Raw genomic sequence first — 22,962 nt, 5'->3', positions numbered from 1 at the left:
TTTTCCGTGGTGATTTTTTTTATACTAGTCAATCATTTACTGGTTCATTAGGCAATTTCCAGAAGGTGACAAGATTGGATGTCCACCCTCGTTTTCGTGATATTGCAGAATGGAAGCCGTCTGTGTGGACACTGCACTAAAATAGAGCACGCTGTGTTTTTTTTTTCCTCCATTCGCGTAAACCGCAATTTTCCATAGTATGCTATTAGCGGTATTTGCTGTGGATCCACGGTGAGGACACGTGCCACGGATTCCACGGCAAAAATCTGTTTGTGTGCAGGCGGCCTATCGCTATTTCTGGTCATTAGATGACTTGTATATGATGATTTTCACAGTTTTCCACCTGGGGGCTCTCTCTTAAAGGGGTTGTCCCGCGATGACAAGTTAAGTTAAACACTTCTGTATGGCCATATTAATGCACTTTGTAATATACATCGTGCATTAAATATGAGCCATACAGAAGTTATATACTCACCTTCCCTGCGCTGGCGTCACCGTCTCCATGGTGCCGTCTAATTTCAGTGTCTAATCGCCCGATTAGACGCGCTTGCGCAGAAGGGTCTTCTCCCTTCTGGTCGGTCCGGGCACGAGCGGCGTTCTAGCTCCGCCCCCTTCTACGCATCATCGCGTAGCTCCGCCCCGTCACGTGTGCCGATTCCAGCCAATCAGGAGGCTGGAATCGGCAATGGACCGCACAGAGCCCACGGTGCACCATGGGAGAAGACCCGCGGTGCATCGTGGGTGAAGATCCCAGCAGCCATCTTGGAGGAAAAGAAGGGGATTCGAGTAAGTAACATTTTTTTTTTTATTTCAACACATCCCTTAGGTTTGTCCTGCGCTGAACGGGGGGCCTATGCAAAAAAAAAAACCCCGTTTCGGCGCGGGACAACCCCTTTAAATTCAGTTTTCCCTGAGCGTTTAGGTGGAGACTAGCTGCTATGATGTTTCCTACATACAGTACATGTAGAAAAGTTGAGCTCCTGTTAAGCTATCACTCTGTAGCCCATCATCAGAAGCAGCAGCGGCAGGGAGGACATACAGCAGTACTGAGCAGTGTAGATGAGCTAAAACACTTACTTGTCCTATTAAGGCCCTTTTACACGGGCCCAGAATCTCACGATTCTTGTTTGCCCAGCGGAAAGAGCTGGTGACGTCATCATCAGTTGCTTGACGCTCGGGGCAGCCTGTCTAAACTGCACGATTCTGAGCGATTCTCCTCTGGCACTTATCGTTGAGTGTTTCACATTCCTATGTCTGGGAATTGTTAAAGGCTTGTATAAAGAGTCTAACATTGACTTGCAGGAATGCTGCTTTCCAATAGGTGGCGCTAAAGTATTGTTCCATCTCTTCATTTGCATATTACCAAGAGGATCATGAATGGCCTTATAAGTCTCCTCACCCACTGCGATTCTCGTTTGTCATTGACTGCGTTTAAACTGAATTATCAGTCAGTTTCGTTCATTTGATCCATTTCCTACACGATAATCGTTCCGTCTAAATGTGGCATTGGCTGCACCACGTCTCTAAGTCTCTCTGCCTCGGATTCCCCCCTCCGCCCCACTCTTCTCTCCATAGACTTCTACGGGCAGCATGAGACCGCACCAATGACTCCTGCCCCCACGTCTTGTAGTCTATCTCGGTGTCTCCTTTAACAGAGACAGATTTCACATAACAACAGGCAGTGGACAGCAAGTTTGCAGGAATTCAAACTGTAGCAAACAGCACTTCATGACAATTTTTTTTGGCACAAATCTATCATTTTAGGTAAATAAAGTGAGTTGCACTTTTGCCAGTTATCGCACTGGCTATTAGAGATGAGCGAGCATACTCACTAAGGCAAACTACTCGAGCGAGTAGTGGCTTAGTCGAGTATCTGCCCGCTCATCTCTAAAGATTCAGCTGCCGGTGGGGGGGGCGGGGAGCTGCGGGGGAGAGCGGGGAGGAACGGAGGGGAGATCTCTCTCTCCCGCCTGCTCACCGCCGCAACTCGCCTCTCACCCGCGCCGGCAGCCGAATCTTTAGAGACAAGCGGGCAGGTACTCGCATAAGGCACTACTCGCTCGAGTAGTTAGCCTTAGCGAGTATGCTCGCTCATCTCTACTGACTATCCCATAAGTACAAGTTGGTTGAAAACTTTGTGGCCATTTAAAGGGCTTATGGCGAAACGTGATGGCGTACCAGAGATGTTTTTTTTGTTTGTTTTGTGATTTGCTATAGAAGAAATCTGGAAGGAGTTTTTTTGTTTTTTTCCTATTTTCTTGAGAAAAATCAAATAATTCGAACAAGAAACAAAACACGTTGTAGTCCTCAAACCGCAGCTACGGAGTTGACAAGTGATTAATAATAATGTTGAAAGCGCAAAATTGAAATTGCATAATTAATTAAATTGTAATTCGAAACAGCGTTCACAGCATTGATCCTATCTTCGTCTTTTTTCCTTTTTTTCCCCCTTTTTTTTGTCTTTTCTAAGATAAACAGCACAAACAGAATAATCAACACATTTGGCTGTCATCTGCTGAACAGAGTGGAAAGATCACAGGGTTTTTTGTTTTTTTTGGTCCTTTTGGCTTGTAGGGTTGGTCTTTTTCTTCCTCGTTCCAAGCCCCCATCTGGGAAGTCCGCGATGTGTTCTCAGATGGAACACGGGGCTCGCTGTAATCTGCTTAGCTGCACCACAGTTAAAAATCTTCCTTCCATGTTTGTGTAATTTATAATTTTAATGAGACCCCGGCTCTTGTGGGCTTTGAAATTTATTAAAACCTCTTTTGTGCATATGCTTTTGTTCCTGCTTGATGGGCTCGGCGTATTTAAAAGTGATGAATTTTTATTCATGGGTTTAAAAAATGAAGGGATTAACGACGCCTGTATATCATCGCATTCTTCAATTGATATTTAGATCTGTTTCTAATGACTTTTTATTATCGTCTCAAAATGTGAGCGGAATCCCGAAGTATCGTGTGCGATGCAGAAAACATTATGTTCCGCTTGCAACTTTTTCATTTTGGATGTTATTTCTTTTTTTTTTTTTTTCTTCATTGAATTTTTTGAAACATATTATATGTGAAATTTGAAAAGTGAAAAAAATGTGTTTTTTTTTTAAATCACTTTTAGAGGCAAATAAAATTATATTTTACATTTATTTTTTAAAGGTTATGCATACCTTTGCACTTTTTTTTTTTTTTTTTTTTAAATCAATGTGTTTTTGGAAGTGAAGACTTTTTGTAATTGGTTTGAGTTAAAAATTTCCGATCGTTTGATTTTCTATGCTTGTATTGTTTTCCAAGTCATTGCTGACAGGAGGACTGAAGTCTTTTAGCAAGTTCTGTCAGTCAGAGTGAACTGACGGGTTGTTTCTCAGCTCCTCCCCTAGCTTGTTCCGCTGAATGTGCATTCACTGCCTTTCCGCTAAGCTATTACATAGGGCTGGTGGAGGAGATCAGATCAGAGCAGAGAAAGCTACTGTAATTGGGGTAGTAGTTCACTGCTCTTATCAGCAGTGAGGGGAATGGACCATCAGCTCATTAGAGAGAAGATGGAGAGATAGCTGTGTAGTACCGAGTGGGCGTGGTTATGCTACACAGCCACTGAAAGAGAAAAGGGGAAGGAGAGTTGAGCTTGTGCAGGTTCAGGAGAGAGACTAGCTGATCAGTGCCGGGAACACCCCGAGCCAGAAAATTAAATGTAGGAGAACCTGTAAATCAAGTGTGAGGCTTTTTAAATGCATGCGAAGGATAACTCAATACAAAAACAGATAAGTGCATACTTTCTTCTGCAGGGACTTGGTAAGATTTGTGTGTATTGATTTTTCATCCACAAAGGTTTTCATAGTCTTTATTCTAAACGTTTATGGCCGTTTGCTATCGGTGATGTAGTATCTACAGTATAAAGGGGTTACAATTTTAATATATTCATTGAAAATTACAAATTTATTTCTGAAAGCTGTAGTATATAGAGTTGAGCGAACATACTCTGGCGAGCTTGATGCTCGTTCGAGTATTAGCGTACTTAATGCTGCTTGTTACTCGGAACGAGCATGAAATTGTGTTCGACCCTGCCACAGTTTTTGGCCCCTCCCCACCACGACGCAGCACGCGTCATTGGCACATTTTTTTGTCAGGCAGGCAGGGGAGAGAGAGAGAGCGAGAGAGAGAACAGACCAAAAAATAAATAAATAAAAGCTCGGGACCCGGCGTCCCACATACAAAAATGTTGGAGTCTCCCATTGTAGTCAATGGGGTTCGTTACTCGAGTAGAGCTCTCGAATTTTACGATAAGCTCGACTCGAATAACGCGGACCCGAGCATTTGGGTGCTCGCTCATCTCTAGTAGTATAGTTATTTAAAATATCAGCTGCAGCTATACACTAACTTGCGTGGAACTTCATTGCAACTTTTTGAAACCTTTCTTACACTGTGAAAATCTGAGTCCGGGGAGAAGTAGTATTTCTTCTTCTGGTAAGACCACAAGCACCACCTACTGGAATGGTAGCCATGCCATGAGTTAATATCTGGCTACCATTCCAATAAGTGGGAATGTGCCAGGATTATTACATCATCCATTTGCATGGCTTTTTCCCATGGAGCACTGCATGGCCTGTAGAAGACTCCCCATACCCTCTTAGACTTCTCTCCCAATAGAGCTCTTTCCACAAGGAGAAACTTTACCCCTCTGGACATTGATGGCCTCTCACCTAGCCAAACCAATAGCCTACTGTACACTGATGAGGTGTAATAATCCCTAAATAGCTGTATGTACATGGATACTCTGGTTTGACTCCTATCCCTATTCATATTGTAAGACCCGTTAAAAGTTCGGATATTAACTCATAGGGTGGCTACTATTCCTCAATCTCAAAGTTACATGTTAAATTATTTAAAGTAGTTGTGTCAACATCGTAAGTTATCCAATATCTACAAAATTACGGAAAATTTTCTTATTGTGGGGATTTGAGCACTGAGACCCCCACCGATCCTGAGAATGGGGGTCCTGAAGATCCCCTCGCAAATCGAGTGTAGGCAAGTAGGTATAAAGGAAACCTTTTTAACATTTCTACAGTAGTAATATAAAGAACCTGTCATGTCCTCAGGTCAACAAGACTGGCTTCATAGCCCTGCAACCACGACTCCACCGACTCTACTGTAGCTTTTTTCTCTACTTTCCCAACCACTCTCCCACATTGACCTCCATTAGTGTCACATCCCGTTGCTGTGAATCTATCAATGTGTGACATCAGTGAGCGGAGGAAACCTGATGTCACCCTTTAACAGCGAACGAAGGAGACCTCCCAGGTGACAGATTCACAGCGCCGGGACACGAAACTAATGGAGCTCTTTACTGGACAAAATGGGTCGTAGAATCAAAAGTCAAGCTGCGCTAGAGTCAGCGGGGCCGCAGCTGTAAAGATATGCAGATAGCCCCGTCGACCCAAGGACAACTGACTGGTACTCTCTTTTTTTTTTTGGGGGGGGGGGGGGGGCAAGGAATCCTCATCTATGTTTATATTTGAAAATGTCTTTTACCCCCAGCCCACTTTGGTTAGTTTCGATCATGTCCTACACTTCATGCTTTGGGTATGTGACATCCACGTCCATAAGGTTCTATTGACACTGCTCTTCGGAGTTCCGTTTGGAGTCTCTTGGAAGTTCTGTTCTGATACATTTCTTGCATCATCATTATTATTAACAAACCCCTTAAAGGAAACTGGTCTCCTCGGACCAGCACTATAAGTCATGTTGCTATTCGGAGGGGTGATGCAGAGCGGGTGTTGTATCTTTTATGCTCACCTGCTCCTTCCTTCCCGGTTTCTCCCCGGGTGAAGATCGCTCACTGTCTTAAGATCTGACTCTTCATATCGCCATGCACTTCCAGAGTCAGAGCGCCCACAATCTTCACCCGGGAGCAATACGAAAACATAGTAGCGGGTAAGCATAAGAATTACACCCACCGGTTCCCCATCACCTCCAGGAACCACACCATAACTTACTTCCAAGGTGGCAGGTCCCCTTTAATAACTTGTAGTACATCGTTCCTGGGAGTTTTAGTTTATTGTACGGTATGTACGTGTCTTCCTTTTATTTTTGAGAAATCTCATGAATTGAAATGCTGCGAGTCAGACGGGGACAGTATAGCGCTTCATGATTGTTCTATTGAAGATGAAACACAAACCTTGCTTTCTTCACTCGCCGTTGTACCTGTTTGAAGGTCTGTTGTGCATCTTACAAGTAAATTAAGGTTGCTGAGCCTGAAACCGCAGGTTCCCTCCAGTCGCCGGTGCCGTTCAGGGGGTGGTAAGATGATATTTAGCTGAGGAGGTTAGCATTAAACTAGGTCACTGCCCCAACACAAGTCCATCTCTTTTCTCGGCTTTCGTTTCTGAACTAAGTTTGTAGGTAAATGTTACGGATCAAACCTCATGTTGTCTGAACATCTTTCACATATGATATAGGTATATGTCCTCCAATACTTCTGGGCTCCAGAACGTAAAACCGTTGTCAAATTTGGAAAAAAACAAATTTTAATGGGGTTGGCGACTTTTTAGTTATTTTTCTACATACATGCAGGAAACAACCATTTAGTCCCCTTATTAATTGTCCGGCAGGCGGATGTAAATCCACCTGGCAACGCACCGGTTTGACTTTGGGCTATCTTGGCACCTGGAGCGTAGTAGAGAATCGGGCTGTAGTCAGGTCTGGTGGCCAAAGTGCAGTAATGAGGTCCCAACTGAAGGTCAGGGCAAGCAGTAGTCAATAACAAAAAGTGCAGAGCCGAGGTCAGGGAGCACAGGCGTCGGAAAAGTCAGGCAAGGGTTAGAACCAGAACAACACAAGCAGAGGTTTTGTCATAAAGGAGACCTAGGAAACGAGTTATGGGAGCGCGCGCTGGCCCTTTAAGAGATTGGGCAAAAGCACATGTGAGTCTTACAGGCAAAGGTCAGGAAGCAAGCAAAGGAGAAAGAAGGAGGCGAAGCACAGCGGCGACCTTCCGCACGAGCAGGTGAGCCATGACACTTATGGTATTAAGGCCGGGCTCACATAGCCATATGCGTAAAACCCTGTGTGAGTCAATTCGCAACGGATTATATATCTGCCGCTTATACGCATTGTTACTGCGTATAGGTGGCGATGATTACACGCCCATAAAGAACAATGGGCTCTGTGATGCGTAATACGCGGCTGCATTCTTTTTTGCGTTCACGTATTACACAATGCTTGCATGCAAATGTGGGCAAAACCGCGTAATGCAATGTATTTGATTGCCTGCGAATTACTGGTAATTTACGCTCGTGTAAACTCGGCCTAACAGAGCAGCGCCAATGTAGTCATTTGTAAAATACTGCCCCCTACTCAAGTACAGTCAAATTCATTGACAGTTCTGCTCTCCCATCTAGAACATGGCCATTGATGGAGAGGCAAATGACCTGATCCATCTAACTTATTGTACAAATTAAAAGCTAATTAATTAATTAATTAATTAAAATGGGTTGTCTAATGATGAACCACTAGGATGACTTCTATATCGAGTATTAAAGTGGATGAAGAATGGGTCAAAATGTTGATTCAATATTGTTCAAAAATATATTTTGAAGTCTCATTAATTTCTTGATCGGCTTCCAAACTTAGAAATTTATGTTTGCCTATCACTTGCAAATTCTGTTAGATCCAAAACGGCCATTGTATTGGCTTATATTGTAAATGAGTGGAGTCCATTGGGCATGAAAGATATCCATTGTATGTCGGTTCCAGCAGTGCAGTGTCAGTACTGTTGGTAATGTAAGTGTAAGCATGGCCTAAATATTCCCTTTTTGAATTAAAGCGGTTGTCTGAGGAGAGTAAAAAAAAATTACCCAATTCTGTAAGCTGTTTCCAACGCTGGGTCATGTGGTATAGCCTTTCCGTTGCCTGTGCCTGTTAAGCTCTTCTTAATAACTAGAGATGAGCGAGTACCAAATGCTCGGGTGCTTGTTATTTGAGTTTTTCGTAATATTCAAGAGCTCTACTCGAGTAACAAACCCCATTGAAGTAAATGAGCGACCCAAGCATTTTTGTATTTGAACCGCCCGGTGCCGAGCTCTCTCTCCCTCTCTCTCTCCCCCTCTCTCTCCCCCTCTCTCTCCCCCCTCTCTCTCCCCCCCTCTCTCCCCCCCCTCTCTCCCCCCCTCTCTCCCCCCCTCTCTCCCCCTCTCTCTCCCCCTCTCTCTCCCCCTCTCTCTCCCCCTCTCTCTCCCCCTCTCTCTCCCCCTCTCTCTCCCCCCCTCTCTCCCCCCCTCTCTCCCCCCCTCTCTCCCCCCCTCTCTCCCCCCCTCTCTCCCCCCCTCTCTCCCCCCCTCTCTCCCCCCCTCTCTCCCCCCCTCTCTCCCCCCCTCTCTCCCCCCTCTCTCCCCCCTCTCTCCCCCCCTCTCTCCCCCCCTCTCTCCCCCCCTCTCTCCCCCCTCTCTCCCCCTCTCTCTCCCCCTCTCTCTCCCCCCCTCTCTCCCCCCCTCTCTCCCCCCCTCTCTCCCCCCCTCTCTCCCCCTCTCTCTCCCCCCCTCTCTCCCCCCCTCTCTCCCCCCCTCTCTCCCCCCCTCTCTCCCCCCCTCTCTCCCCCCCTCTCTCCCCCCCTCTCTCCCCCCCTCTCTCCCCCCCTCTCTCCCCCCCTCTCTCCCCCCCTCTCTCTCTCCCCCCCTCTCTCTCTCCCCCCCTCTCTCTCCCCCCTCTCTCTCCCCCCCTCTCTCTCCCCCTCTCTCTCCCCCCCTCTCGCCCCCTCTATCTCCACCTCTCTCCCCCTCTCTCTCCCAGCAAGCCACATACTGCTGTGGAAGTGCGGACACGTCACAGCAGGAAGTGGTAATGCAGGGAGGGGTTGAACTCAGCGTGGTACTCGCTCGAGTAACGAGCACCATCAAGTATGCAAATACTCGAACGAGCATGTTCGCTCAACTCTATTAATAACTAAGCCATCTACCTTCTCTGTCATGGCCAATGCGGAGACACGGAAGGGCGCTAGCTTAAAGGGGTTGTCCCGCGAAACAAAGTGGGTCTATACACTTCTGTATGGCCATATTAATGCACTTTGTAATGTACATTGTGCATTAATTATGAGCCATACAGAAGTTATCAGAAATTTTTTACTTACCTGTTCCGTTGCTAGCGTCCTCGTTTCCATGGAGCCGTCTAATTTTCAGCGTCTAATCACCAGATTAGACGCGCTTGCGCAGTCCGGGTCTTCTTCTTTTCTGAATGGGGCCGCTCGTGCCGGAGAGCGACTCCTTGTAGCTCCGCCCCGTCACGTGCCAATTCCAGCCAATCAGGAGGCTGGAATCGGCAATGGACCGCACAGAAGCCCTGCGGTCCACCGAGGGAGAAGATCCCGGCGGCCATCTTCAGCAGGTAAGTAAGAAGTCACCGGAGCGCGGGGATTCAGGTAAGCACTGTCCGGTGTTCTTGTTTAACCCCTGCATCGGGGTTGTCTCGCGCCGAACGGGGGGGCTGTTGAAAAAAAAAAAAAAAACGTTTTGGCGCGGGACAACCCCTTTAACTATCTAACTGAACTGAACAGTCAGTCCCCTGTGATGACATCACAGCTACCTGAAGCACTATACCATGTGACCTACTGTCAGAACCAGGCTGGAAGTGGAGGTTCTAACGCCGCTAAGCTGGATAATAATTTCTCGTCTCCGGCCAACCCCTTTAAATCAGTTAACTTCAGTGAATGCAAACCTTACACGGCTTTCGAAGATCCATTTTTGCTTCGGAAACCGACTGCTCTTTTTTCTCCTACAGTAGAGACCATTTTCTTCCTTCTAGACAAGCGCTATTTTGCATACTCAGTACTAGTCGGCTCTTCCCAAAGAGAATCTGCACCTTTTTACGCTCTTTCCTAACCCAAGAGTTAAAGGGATTGTCTGCTTAGATTAGAACCCAATGACGTTAAAACAAACAGTACTTGCCCATCCTCAGCCCTAGCGATCCTGGTCTCTGTTGACAGCGAAGGTCATGTGACTCCTGCCTGCCAATCAGAGTCCACAGCATTACCATTCTAAACTCTGGCATCATAGCATCTAGGATGTGAGCGCTGATGCTAGGAGAACGGGCTGCAACCTCTGATTGGCAGGCAGCGGTCACCTGACCTCCGATGTCAGCAGAAACCAGGAGAATTGCTGAATCGGCGAGTCTGGGTAAAGTTCCATGCTTTTCTTGTTGTTTTAAGTCGCTTTTCTCTCATTTTTAAAAGTAAATATACAACCGGACAAACCTTTTAAAGAATGTAAACCTTTATATCTATAGATATATATATCCTGTGGGCATGTATCGTATCTTTTGCTCTTTTTACATAAGCTTGAGCCTCTTTATTGTTAGCCGGTGCGCCCGAAGCTTGAACCGCCACCTTAAACTTTCTCCATTTTCTTATGTTAATAGTTGTAATCCCAGATTACAACAAACAATGTGTTCTCTTATTGTTCCCACTATATTTCCTCAACTTCATTTTCTCGGTGTCATCTTTGGACAATCGCCGGGAGTAAATAGTGGGCAAACACAAGCCGAATTCTCCGAGGGGCTGTCAATGAGACAACGTAACAAAAAAAAAAAGCAAAGCGCTAATTTATGGGAATCTATTTTATTTCAGCGAGAACAGAGCCGGGCTCCGTTGTGTCTGTTGTCGCATATTGTGCCGAGCGCTCTGCCCTCGGAAAAAGGGGGAAGGAATTAGAAGAAAAAACCCAAAAGACTGCATATGGATATTCCCTTGATATCATTCACTTGCTGTGTAATCTTATTATGCAAAATTCTAATCTCCACCTAGAATGAATGCCTCCGGGTCAGAATATAGTTATATCAAGGTTTTAGAGGTCATGTTTTGTGATCCTTGGCTTATTCTTCTAAGTAGGTCTGGGATTTGAAGGGTATTCCCTTGACGGTGTCAGAGATAGGCAGTCAAAGCCTGCTGCCTTTTTGGAAGAGGAGACCTACATGAGGTCCCTGGTAGGATTAAACTTGATTTGTAGCTGTAGGATTTCTTAACAGATGTATTATTGGGCAGGGAATAGAGAGCCCACCAGCACGGCGAAATTGGAAGGCGATTGGCATTCTCGGGAAGTCGGCCGCCTGCTAAAACAGCAGCTGCATGTGGATTTGACTTCTTTCAGGTGAAGCTCCTTCCAGTCACTTGGAAAGGATGGGATGAAAAAAAGGAACGTCGGTGATAATTTTGATGTCTGCAAGATTTAGTACCGGCGTAATGGGATTATCAGTAACACCTTCCGCGCAGGAAAAAGCCACCTGGCGTTTTAACTGGCAGTAACTGCAAACTAATCCGTTCCCATCTCTTGGATGTCATTCATGAGGCTTGAAGCGATTTCCACCCCGCGTGCTGGGATTAATTTCATAAACATAACAAGAAAATCATGTGACGGCAGCGAACGGATTCAGAGGAGAAGATGGCTCGGCCCGCGGCAAGGAAGGCTACCACTTGCTCTACGTCTCGCTACGTAGGTCGTAGAGATTAGAATTTTACCTTTCGGTCTACGTTATCTGCTACGAGAAGGCATTTTACTGTTTATTACCGACTATTGTTTCTTTTTTAGGACATTGGAATGATTTAGGATATATTTTATAAAAAAAAATTGTATTATATGTTAGTATTTATGTTTATTTTATGTTGTGTTTTTTTCTGTATTTGTTTATGCTGTTTAAATGATTATACTGTATATGGCTGCTTTCTTCCGGTAATGGCGCCACACCTGTCTATAGGTATTGTCTGGTATTGCAGTTTAACTTTTTAAAGTGCATATAGACAGGTGCGGTGCTGTTTCTCGAAGAAAGTAGCTGGTCATGTAGGTACGTGTCTGTATATGTAGTGAGATGTATTTTGTTTTATGTATTTTTTGAATTTTTTACTTTTTTTTTTCTTTTTAATCATAGGTTAACTATATGGCTTGATATAATAGAACATCCTCGCACACTAACTTGGTTTACCTTATGTTGTTTTACTCTTCTAGTTGGTTGATTTCGTTTTTTTTTTACTCAGGTTCCAATTGGCACATAGTGTCTATTAGAGGGGTTGTCCCACTTCTAGCTCTTTTTTTACAGGAAGTACCCAGCTCTGTACATAGCGCCCAGGTTGCTATCGTAGACTGAATCGTATTGAAATGAATGGGACTCAGCCTGCAGTACTAGCCCTGGCCACTGTACAGTGTACGGAGCTGTCTGCTTCCTGCAGTAAAAACAGCTACAAGTGAGACAACCCTTTTAAGCCACTCACACGAGCGTACATTTTTGCATCCATATTATGGACAAGTATCCCAGCCCCAGCAGGTCTACTGACCCAAAGTCACAGTAGCATAAGAATATGCGTGTCATACACTTCTGTGAAAGTGCCCTAAGGGTATGTTCACACGGTAGAATTGACTGCGGATTTTTCTGCATGGATTCCACCTTTGAAAACCAATACAAAAACAGGCATCTAAGCCGTGAATTTCTGCCACATATTTTGCTGCGAATTCACACGCTGATTTGGCTCGGTCAACGGGCAAATCGGGTATTTTACACATTGATGGGGCCAAATCTGCATGTGAATCTACGGCAAAAATTCACTGCTTAGCCATTCGGTTTTTAGAAGTGTAGTCTGCACAGAAAAATCTTTGTCAGATTCCGCTGTATGAACATACCCTTAAAGGGGTTGTCCAAGTTGCAAGAAGTCCATGGGATAAACAAGCATTCATCCAACAGTTGTTGAAGGTGTACAGGCAAGTTGAAGGGGTTTGTCTGAGTTGTAAGAACTCTACTCATCCCCTTCCCCGTGCATTGAAATAACAAATGGTGATATATTCACCTCTCCGCGCTTACCCTGTGACCTTGGCCCCCCTCTCCAATCTCTGCTGCAGTCCCGCCTGGTTTACCGGATGTCACAGGTACTGTAGCCAATAACAGAGCTCAGTGATCGATCACTGAGCTCTGTTATTGGCTGCTCCCCCTGTGATGTCCCATAAACCGGGCGGGACTGCAGCTGTCAACCTTGGACATCCACTCTGCTCCAGCTCATGACTCTGTTACCCAGTACTTAGGGTTATGAGTTCCCTTCCCTGAGAGTGAAGTCATCCCAGCACTACTGATGAAGGGGTTCACCCCGAAACGCGTTTATTAGCTGGATTTTAATAAGCTGGGATATTGATCCAATTGTTCTGGTACCTTTATTGGAACCTCTGGGGAGTTGCGCCTGCACGGCAGATTTTTCTTTTACCATTCCTTTTAATGACAGTTCCAGTGATTTCTGAGCACTCATACCTGGAATTGAAGACTATAAAGTATATGACCAGGGTACTCTAGTCCTTAGCACCACTGTCTTACAGCACTAGGTCCAGGCAGGGGCGTAACTAAAGGCTCAGGGGCCCTGATGCAAAAGGTGAGCTGGGCCCCCCCCTCTATCTGTATCTGTACCCATACCCATACCTAAACCATGCTGCACAGAGGCATAACTTGAAGCTTCCGGGCCCCAATGCGAAACCTGTAACAGGGCTCCCAACTATAATGCTTTACTCATAGTACTGGGCTCCATATATGGAGAAGAGAGGCCTTTGGGCCCCCTAAGGCTCCTGGGCCCGGGTGCAACCGCATCCCCTGCACCCTCTATAGTTACGCCCCTGGGTCCAGGGATTCAAAGACCACATCTGGATATATGCTTGGATTTCTTTGTGTCCTTGTTATACGAGCCGATTATCGTTTGAACGAGCAAGTTACGTCACCACTAACACATTCGCTCCCGTGCAGCCTGTTTAGGCAGACCTCGTTGGCTCATTCAAACGATAATCGTTCAGTCCTTGTATAAGTGAATGAGAGGGACTGAATAATTGCTGTTTAAGCCAAACAATAAGTGAATGAGCCAAGGGGGGTTTTATACCTGCAAAAAAGGAATGAAAAGTGAACGATTCTCGTTAAGTCGTTGGTTTTTGACCAAACGAATATTGTTGACTTTCACTCGTTTGAACGATTCTTTTGAATTCTAATCGTTCCGTCCTAAAGCACCCTTTCTTGGCACATCGCATGACGACAACCACTTTCTTGAAAGATTATTATTGTTCCGATTGCTGCAACTCCCGACATCTAGCGTTACGTTCCGGCCATTCAGATTAATGACTTTCTTTGTAGAGATGAGCGAGCGTACTCGGTTCGGGTATTTTTGCACTCGAGCACCACTTTTTCCGAGTAACTGACTACTTGGACAAAAATATTCGGGGGGCGGCGTGGTGGAGCGGGGGGTAGCAGTGGGGAACAGGGGGGACCTTAATCTCTCCCCCCCCCCCCCCACTCCTCTCTGCAACCTCCCGCTCCCCCCGAATCTTTTTGTCCGAGTAGTCAGTTACTCGGAAAAAGCGGTGCTCGAGTGCAAAAACACCCGAACCGAGTTGATTCACTCATCTCTATTTCTTTGCGATCCAACGAACCGTTCATAGAAAAGGGGTCCGGAGCTGGAGACCTTCCACTATGGTGTCTGTATGGCCAGACACTACCGATAGATAGATAGATAGATAGATAGATAGATAGATAGATAGATAGATAGATAGATAGATAGATAGATAGATAGATAGATAGATAGATAGATAGATAGATAGATAGATAGATAGATAGATAGATAGATAGATAGATAGATAGATAGATGGATGGATGGATGGATGTGAAGAATACGTATCACTATATAAATAATGGCAAATAAACTCATATCTTGAATTGTGGTCGAAACAAAATCTTGGAAACTCTCAGATTAAAAACGCACGTCTTACAAACATACATGCTTTTATTTTTCTTCCTCCTCTACAGGATAGTGGCTAATGAAATAGAGAACAAGTAGGATGATCCGGAAGATGATAGGGAAGACACTGGGCTTCCTGGGCTACGCCATTCAGTATGGTTGCATCGCTCATTGTACATTCGAGTATCTTGGAAAGATTGTAATTGTAAGTATCTCTCCTATTGGTATAAAGTGTAAAAGTAAACTCTCATTGTATTGTGTTTTTATGCCCAGCGTAGTGCATCGGTGCATTAGTCACGTTTGCACTTTCTCCTGCAGTGTAGTGGGCCCTCGATGCAACCAACCATAATGGATGATGATATTTTAGTTTGTGACAGCTTGAGCCGACTCCTTTCATCATTTAACAAGTAAGTAAACTAATTGCTAAACATGGAATTCCTGTTAGTTATGACATTAACTTTCTTTCTTTCAGTTTTATCTCTGCAGTTTAGCTCTATGTTGTGGCTTGTCAACTTATCACCCAAAGTAAAAAGATTGTCGGACCATCTATAAAAGTTATTGCGCTTTATGATCTTTATCTGCGGAGGTTTGGCTCCTTCTATCCTGTGCTTCCGGATCCGGGAGTGGGCTATGATTTTATTTCCTGATTGAGCGATACTCATTGACAATCGTCTCGGGTAAAAAGGACCCTAAGACCCTAAACAATTATCATTCAGGTAATCTCTGGTGAATAGCTGAAGGATAATCGTTCAGTGTAATCAAGGCCAATGACTGAACGACGAATGATAATTCATTGCTTATCACTAGAGATGAGCGAGCACCCAAATGCTCGGGTCCGCGTTATTCGAGTCGAGCTTTTCGTAAAATTCGAGAACTCTACTCGAGTAACGAACCCTATTGACTACAATGGGAGACTCAAGCATTTTTGTATGTGGGACACCGGGTCCCGAGCTTTTCTTTCACTCCTAGGTTTCTCTCTCTTCCTCTCCCTCCTCCTCTCCCCCCCTCTCACCCCTTCTCCCCCTCTCTCTCTCTCCTCCCTCCCCCTCTCTCCCCCCCTCTCCGCCCCTCTCCCCACCTCTCCCCCTCCCTCCCTCTCTCTCGACAAAAAATTTGCCAATGACACGTGCTGCGGCAGGGAGGGGCCACAAACTGGGGCCGGGTCGAACACGGCTTGATGCTCGTTCGAGTAACGAGCACCATCGAGTACGGTAATACTCGAACGAGCATCAAGTTCGCCAGAGTACGTTCGCTCAACTCTACTTATCATTCATCATTCAGTTTATGCAGTCATAAAAACCTGTTGATAATCGGCCCTCATAAACAGCCTGTCATTATGCTATATATGACTGCCTGTTCGCTCTGAATGAAGGTGGCGGCTGGAAGAGATCTCCAACACAATCTCCAACACTCCATAGATTAAGTGATTATCACTGTTGTGTGAGCCTCATGTGGCTCAGAGTTTTAGGGCAGCAGAAATGCAGTCTTAAGCTTTGTCTCACGACCTTAAGGTTGTGAGTTCAATCCCTGTACGGGTCAGGAAGTTGGCTCAAGGTTGCTTCGGTCTTCCATCTTTCCGAGGTCGATAAAATGAGTACCCAGCTTGGTGGGGGGTAATGAATAAATTACCTGAAAGGGCTGCGGAATAAGTTGGCGATATACAAATAAAAAGATTTTTTTTTTAATTTGATGATTGTTGGGTCAACTGCTGGGTGCTTAAGCTTGCGATAGTCGTCCCGTGTAGAAGGGCCATAAGTTGTAAGTCCATCCTCACGAATGGATCTCCTGTTGAGACTTAGACAGGAGTGTCTACATACAGTGATATGTAGAAGCTGCAGAGGACAATTTTTTTTAATTTAAACCCTATTGCAGAATGATTGTAAACCCAAAGTAAATACATTTAAGTGTAGAAAAAAATGTCCCCCCAAAGGTGTTAAGAGACAACCCCTTTCAGAGTACGACTTATGAAATGAACAGATGATCATCCCCAAATCCCTATTCCAGCATTCCTGGTAAACAGCTCATTCTGCCAGGGAAAGTTGGAGTCAGCCAGGAGTACAAAATGGCCGTCCTTGTAATGAAAGGACGACTTAAAGTCCAGGAGCTGGTTTTACAGAGTGGCTCTCCATTTCAGCTTATAGAGAGGGGACCTGAATGGGAGTCCTTGCTCTTTGACTTTCATATGCCCTAATAAGACATATAGTTACATAATTGGCACAACCACTTTCACTGCAGTAATGGTCCTTTATGAATGAATTTCAGAGTTTTTGGTGTATAAGAGCAGACTATGAATTTCACTTGCTATTGGTTGTATTGATGTCATCTCATTTTGTAGAAGAGACGGTTGTCCATAATTTGGTCATGTTGATCTATAAGAGCTCTTGCTCTATTTGATGGGGATTGTGATTTATCTATCCAAGCCAGATCATGTTAACCAGCTGTTGGTGTTCTAGATGGTCACATGTTGGTAGAAACAAGCTGAACTGTTCCGTGGTGATAATTTTAGTTTTATCATTGGGCATTCGTGTACCCAACAATGAGCATTGTGCAGTCTTCTAATATAAGAGGAAATTGTAGAAAAATGGAAGTGACATCCATTATCTGTCTAACTCCAGAAGTGATTCGTAAAGACGCCCGAGTGATGTGCTGGTACCCATGTGGTAGTTTGTAGGACTGCTCTTGGTGAGAAACAACGAAACATAAGTTGTTCCAAGATTGGATAACCAATCTTTATATCTTGGGTCACTCTCAGGAGCCTGTTACTTCTTAGGTAGAGATGAGCGAGTATACTCGCTAAAGGCAATTGCTCGAGCGAGCATTGCCATTAGCGAGTATCTCCCCGCTCGAGACTGAAGGTTCGGGTGCCGGCAGCGGGTAGGGAGCTGCGGGGGAGAGCGGGGCGGAATGGAGGGGAGATCTCTCTCCCCCCGGCTCCCTCCTGCTTACTGCCGCTACTCACCGCTCCCCCGCGCCGGCACCCGAACCTTCAGTCTTGAGCGGGCAGGTACTCGCTAAAGGCAATGCTCGCTCGAGCAATTGCCTTTAGCGAGTATACTCGCTCATCTCTATTCTTAGGCCTAAAGTTGTACATTTAGTTCTTACTTTCCATGTTGTCGAGAAGACCCTTCAGAGTTCTTCAGAAATCTGGAACCACTATCTATAGTTTGCTTGAGTTTTTAACAAACCACTTTGAAGGAGAGTGCAACCTAGAAGTTTGGTCCTTGGGCTTAAATTAGCCTACCCAACCTGGCTTTGAACCCCAGATATGTGGTAACCATTTAATTTCTGGAGTGGCTTAGTCAACCATGTGTGGCTTTTATGACTATAGATGTTCATAATTGTTGTGCCCAATACCCTTCACAACATATCCTTTCACATATGTTTACCAACATGTCTGCATATCCTGTGGGATACAGACGTGTGCTCTAAGACACACTTGACCAACCTTGCCATTTAAAGTTTCTTCCAGTGCATTGGGTTTTCTCTGTTTTGCTTTGCCGTAACACCCATTGATTTGAGGCGTACCCAAAGACTTAAAGGGGTTGTCCCGCGCCGAAACGGTTTTTTTTTTATTCAATAGGCCCCCCGTTCGGCGCGAGACAAACACAAGGGATGGGTTAAAAAAAACAAACAGTTTAGTACTTACCCGAATCCCCGATCTGCAGCGACTTCTTTCTTACCTTAGCAAGATGGCCGCCGGGATCTTCACCCACGATGCACCGCGGGTCTTCTCCCATGGTGCACCGTGGGCTCTGTGCGGTCCATTGCCGATTCCAGCCTCCTGATTGGCTGGAATCGGCACACGTGATGGGGCGGAGCTACGAGGACCAGCTCTCCGGCACGAGCGGCCCCATTCACCAGGGAGAAGACCGGACTGCGCAAGCGCGTCTAATCGGGCGATTAGACGCTGAAATTAGACGGCACCATGGAGACGGGGACGCTAGCAACGGAACAGGTAAGTGAATAACTTCTGTATGGCTCATAATTAATGCACGATGTACATTACAAAGTGCATTAATATGGCCATACAGAAGTGCTGAACTCCACTTGCTTTCGCGGGACAACCCCTTTAACAAAACAGAAGCTTCTAAAGGATCTTTACAAAGCCTGATTATCGGGCAAGAATGTTTGCTTGAACATTTGTGTACCTATTGGTTGGGTTGATCAACAACCAAATGCTTGTTTGTCGGCTAATTGTATCTTTTATGCAATCATAAAATTGCTTGCTGGTTGGATGCAAATCTCTCAGTGTAAATGGGGAGCCAACCAATGTCAGCTCTGTTGGGGAAGAACAAACGTATTATTAACCATTTGTGTCTTTAAGAGTCAGAATCGGCCTCGTCTTCCAGAGCAAATTGCTCCATGTAAAAAGACTCTATTGGAGATTAAAACTTACAATCGTTGGATGTGACAACCGGTGGAAGATTATCCTGTTGTATCTGTCCCCAGAAATTCAATGTAAAGAGCTGTTACTGTGTTGGACCAGCCAAGAAAAATACTGATGTCCACAACATTACATCCATGTTATAGGCTGGCACCAGGACAACTAAAACATTAGTATAGTGTAAAAAGACCTCTACGACCAGCTCTCAATACCTCCTTTTCCTGGGGACATGGGCATAAAGGGAAATCAGGGCTGTTTGTAATAAAGTGAGGCTTTAAAGCTACACTATCCTACCAAAAGTATTTGGACACCCCTATCAGTAGAATGGATCCTGTCTTATTAGCATATCAAGTGTCCAAAACCATGTTACATGAGGTGCAAACTCTTGGAGGTGTCAGCTATAGCTTGTGACAGGAACCGCACGCTATTGGATATATGGGTTATGCCGCTGCACACGAGCCATCCATCACGAAGTGCAATGTATTGGCCCATCTATAATGGTGCAAGGATTGTCATCATTAGACAGTTGAGCAATGGAAGAATGTTCTATGGAGTGACGAATCACGCTACTCCAGCTCCAAAATAGATGGAGGAACCTGGCTGTGGAGGAACCTGGGGAACACCTACTACCTGAGTGTGTTGTGCCAGCAGCTAAGTACTAAGTCTTACCTTAGTTTGAGGATATAGATGTTCCACGATTGAGGATACAGATGTTCCACTGACACCACAGAGTCCCGACCTGAACCCTACTGAACCTCTTTGGGACGAACTTGAACATGGGGTCAGGAAATATGAACACCGCCCATCTTCTTTGAGAACTTGACAGACGTTTGCAGGATGAATGGAGGGAAATACCAGCTGAAGTGTATCTGATGTTAGTAGAAAGTATTCCACGGAGAGTATCCAATGTCAAAGGAGCCCCGCTAAGGATTAACATATGGAAAGAAGTGTTATTTTTGATTCTTGGATAGTGTATATATAAACCACAGAATCTTAAATATTTCCAGGCAGTTGTAGTTGTGATAGCCCTCATAGTTTTATCATGCTTTATTAGAAAATTCTTTGGGTTATGATAAATTTAATGCCCTTTTTTTTTTTTTTTCAAAAAGTGTCCACAATCAGTCATTGTAATGCAAAAACAAGGCAAAAGTAGACCGAATGAAGTTTAGTACGGCACAATCTTTAATTACTATTTAACGTCTATACACTCGGCTAAGGGATCTAGAAACCCCTTTGCACCGTTTCTACCCCCATGTGTCTGTGAACCAGTTCCTTTTCATCCCCCCTCCCTAATCTTCGTCTGTCACAGGCAGCTGGCACTTTCTGTCCCCAGCTAGAAGTATGGGGGAGTTGAGTCCCAGATGAGCTGACATAGCTACCGTTGGCTCTATCTCCTTTGCTTGCTGCTTCACTGGAGCATTGCAGGACTTTCTCAAGCTTTGGCATTCAGTCAGGATGCCAGGTGCAGATCTTGTGTTAAAAATATATTTCTATGTTCTTTCCCCCTCCTTGTATATAAGCTTGCATTATTGTTGAGGTTTGCCCTTTTAAATACATATTTTCTTTTTTGCTTTTTTGCTTTTTTTTGCTTTTTACTTCTACTATGATTCTCTTCCTTGGTCTTTCTAAAACTCTTTTGTCATTCCAGGGGTGATATCATAATTGCAAAGAGTCCCAGCAACCCAAACCATGTCATCTGCAAAAGGGTAATTGGATTGGAAGGTGACAAAATCTGCACTAGCGGCCCAGCAGACTTCATCAAGAGGCACACATACGTAAGTCCCGCCCTCTGTCTGGTTATACATGTGACTGTACAGATCACTGCGTCCACATATGATACAAAGGACATCTTTGTGGACTACAAGATGTACATGCGAACTAGATTTTTTGGAAATGGCACTAACTTAAAAAATGATATAAAACAATGAGACCCAAACAGATCTAAAATAGGATTGACTTTGTTGTACTTTCGAGGGGTATTTAGCGACTTATATGATTTTTTTTTTTATGCACCAACCCCAAGACTGGGACTTTTTAATAACCTTGTCACAGAGTTGTTTGTAGCATTTATACCCGGGACTGTGACCTTAACAAGGTGGCGCACTCTACGTCTAGAAGAAAGAAGGTTTTTTTTCACCGACCTAGAAGGGGGTTCTTTACAGTTAGAGCAGTGAGACTGTGGTACTCTCTGCCTGAGGACATGGGGATGGCAAACACAACAAGAGAGTTTAAGAGGAGCCTGGACACCTTTCTTGAGCGTTACAATATTACATGTTATAGTCACTGATTACTTCAGAAAGGTCGGTGATTTGGGGATTATTCTGATTGCCGGATTGGAATCGGGATGTAAATTGGAAATAGGCTGAACTGGATGGAAATATGTTTTTTTTCAGCCTCACATACTATGTTGACAGTAAAAAGTTCTTAACCACTTCCAGACTGCCAAATGTTTTAAAATATCCAGCCGACTCGCACATGACTCTGCAGAGATGTTCCAAAACATTCTGCAGAGTCTGCATGCTAATTTTGCAGTTGCAGGCGAGCTCAGACGGCTGTCCGAGACACACACAGAGAAGGCAGTCGTGGTGTTTTATATACAACTTGGGAAGTGATAATGCAGCTTACTGCTGCAGTCCCAGTGGTGCCAGGAGGCTGGAGGAGCGACTGGATTTTAGCAGAGCCAGCTTAAATTGGTTGTCCTACTTCTCGCTGCTGATGACCCATCCTCTGCCTCTCAGGACCCCCTGGTGATCAACTGTTTCCATGCTTCAGTGTCTTTGTGTACTGAGTTGTTTTGCTGCAAGAAATAGACAGCACTGTACATTGCATAGTGGCCTGAATTGGTATTGCAGGCTTAGGTCCATTAACTGCAATAGCACACAGCCTGCTGTACCAACCCAGGTGACTGCAATATATGGCGCCGTCTCCTATCTAAAGCAAAACAGCTCAGTACACAAAGCCACCAGCTCCGGAAACAGCTGATTCTGGAGGATCTCTGGTGGTAGACCCGTTTCAATCTGCTTTTCATGACCTATCTTGAGGCTAGGTTGTCAATAGCTAGAAGTGGGGCAACGACTTTAAAGTCTTTGTTGCATTAATACAATGTTTTCTCTATAAAAATCCTCCCCTGTGATCATCTGATCAATGTTGGTCCTAGAACCTCTAGTAATCGCATGAACGGCTGACTGTAATACAGTGGTTGGCTCTGTCTGGGTCACAGCCATATTTGCCAGCTTTGGCTGATAAATGTGTGGTTCAAAGTGGGACACCCTCAACTATGGTGTGAGTATGACTTAATAGAGCACTGAGGCTTTAATGGAGACCTCAAGGAAGGTGATGTTTTTGTTTGTGTTTTTAAGGGAAGTTCCAAAGTTCCAGTTTTTTTTTTAATTTTAACTTATTTAAAAAAAAAAATTGCATTTTAATGTGTGAAGGCCTCTTTCCCGAAAAACTTGGTTGTCCTAATTGAAATCTTAGCCCCAGGTCCCCTTTAGCCCTCTATTTGCAAAACCTTGAAAATTTTGTGGAAACCTTCTATTAGATTTTACAGAGGGTAGCGAGCCCCAGTTGGCCCCCCTGTCTCAAGGCGCATTTACACGCAACGATTATCACTCAAAATCCGTTCAAACGACCGCAGATGATGTGTGAAAACGCACATCGTGCACTTTTCGTCTGAGCAATGATTTTAAGGTGAGCTTAAAATCCATCATTCAGCCGCAGAGAGCTAAAGTATCTCTCAACAGACCACACGCTGTGTTCTCTGCAGGAGCTTACATCATCTTCTGCTGCCAGCCCGTGTGAGAATGATGCAGCCTTATGCAGAGCCCAGCCCACATGTTAGGGTCTGCAAACCGCTC

General features: G+C 44.9%; 1 protein-coding gene across 1 annotated transcript in view; it reads left to right on the top strand.

Annotated features, from left to right (window-relative positions):
- The window catches only part of IMMP1L (inner mitochondrial membrane peptidase subunit 1), a 42,401-nt gene that overhangs the window by 8,473 nt on the left and 10,966 nt on the right, over nt 1-22,962 (top strand). Inside the window, exons 2-4 of the mRNA XM_066583236.1 lie at nt 14,790-14,926; nt 15,040-15,128; nt 20,754-20,880. Coding sequence (XP_066439333.1) covers nt 14,822-14,926; nt 15,040-15,128; nt 20,754-20,880 — 321 coding nt within the window. The 5' untranslated portion in view covers nt 14,790-14,821. The remainder of the gene's footprint in view (nt 1-14,789; nt 14,927-15,039; nt 15,129-20,753; nt 20,881-22,962) is intronic.

The sequence above is a fragment of the Eleutherodactylus coqui genome, chromosome 11 (genome assembly GCF_035609145.1).
Source record: "Eleutherodactylus coqui strain aEleCoq1 chromosome 11, aEleCoq1.hap1, whole genome shotgun sequence".
NCBI lineage: Eukaryota > Metazoa > Chordata > Amphibia > Anura > Eleutherodactylidae > Eleutherodactylus > Eleutherodactylus coqui.
Note: the sequence above shows the minus strand (reverse complement) of the source record. Positions and strands in the feature narration are given on the sequence as shown.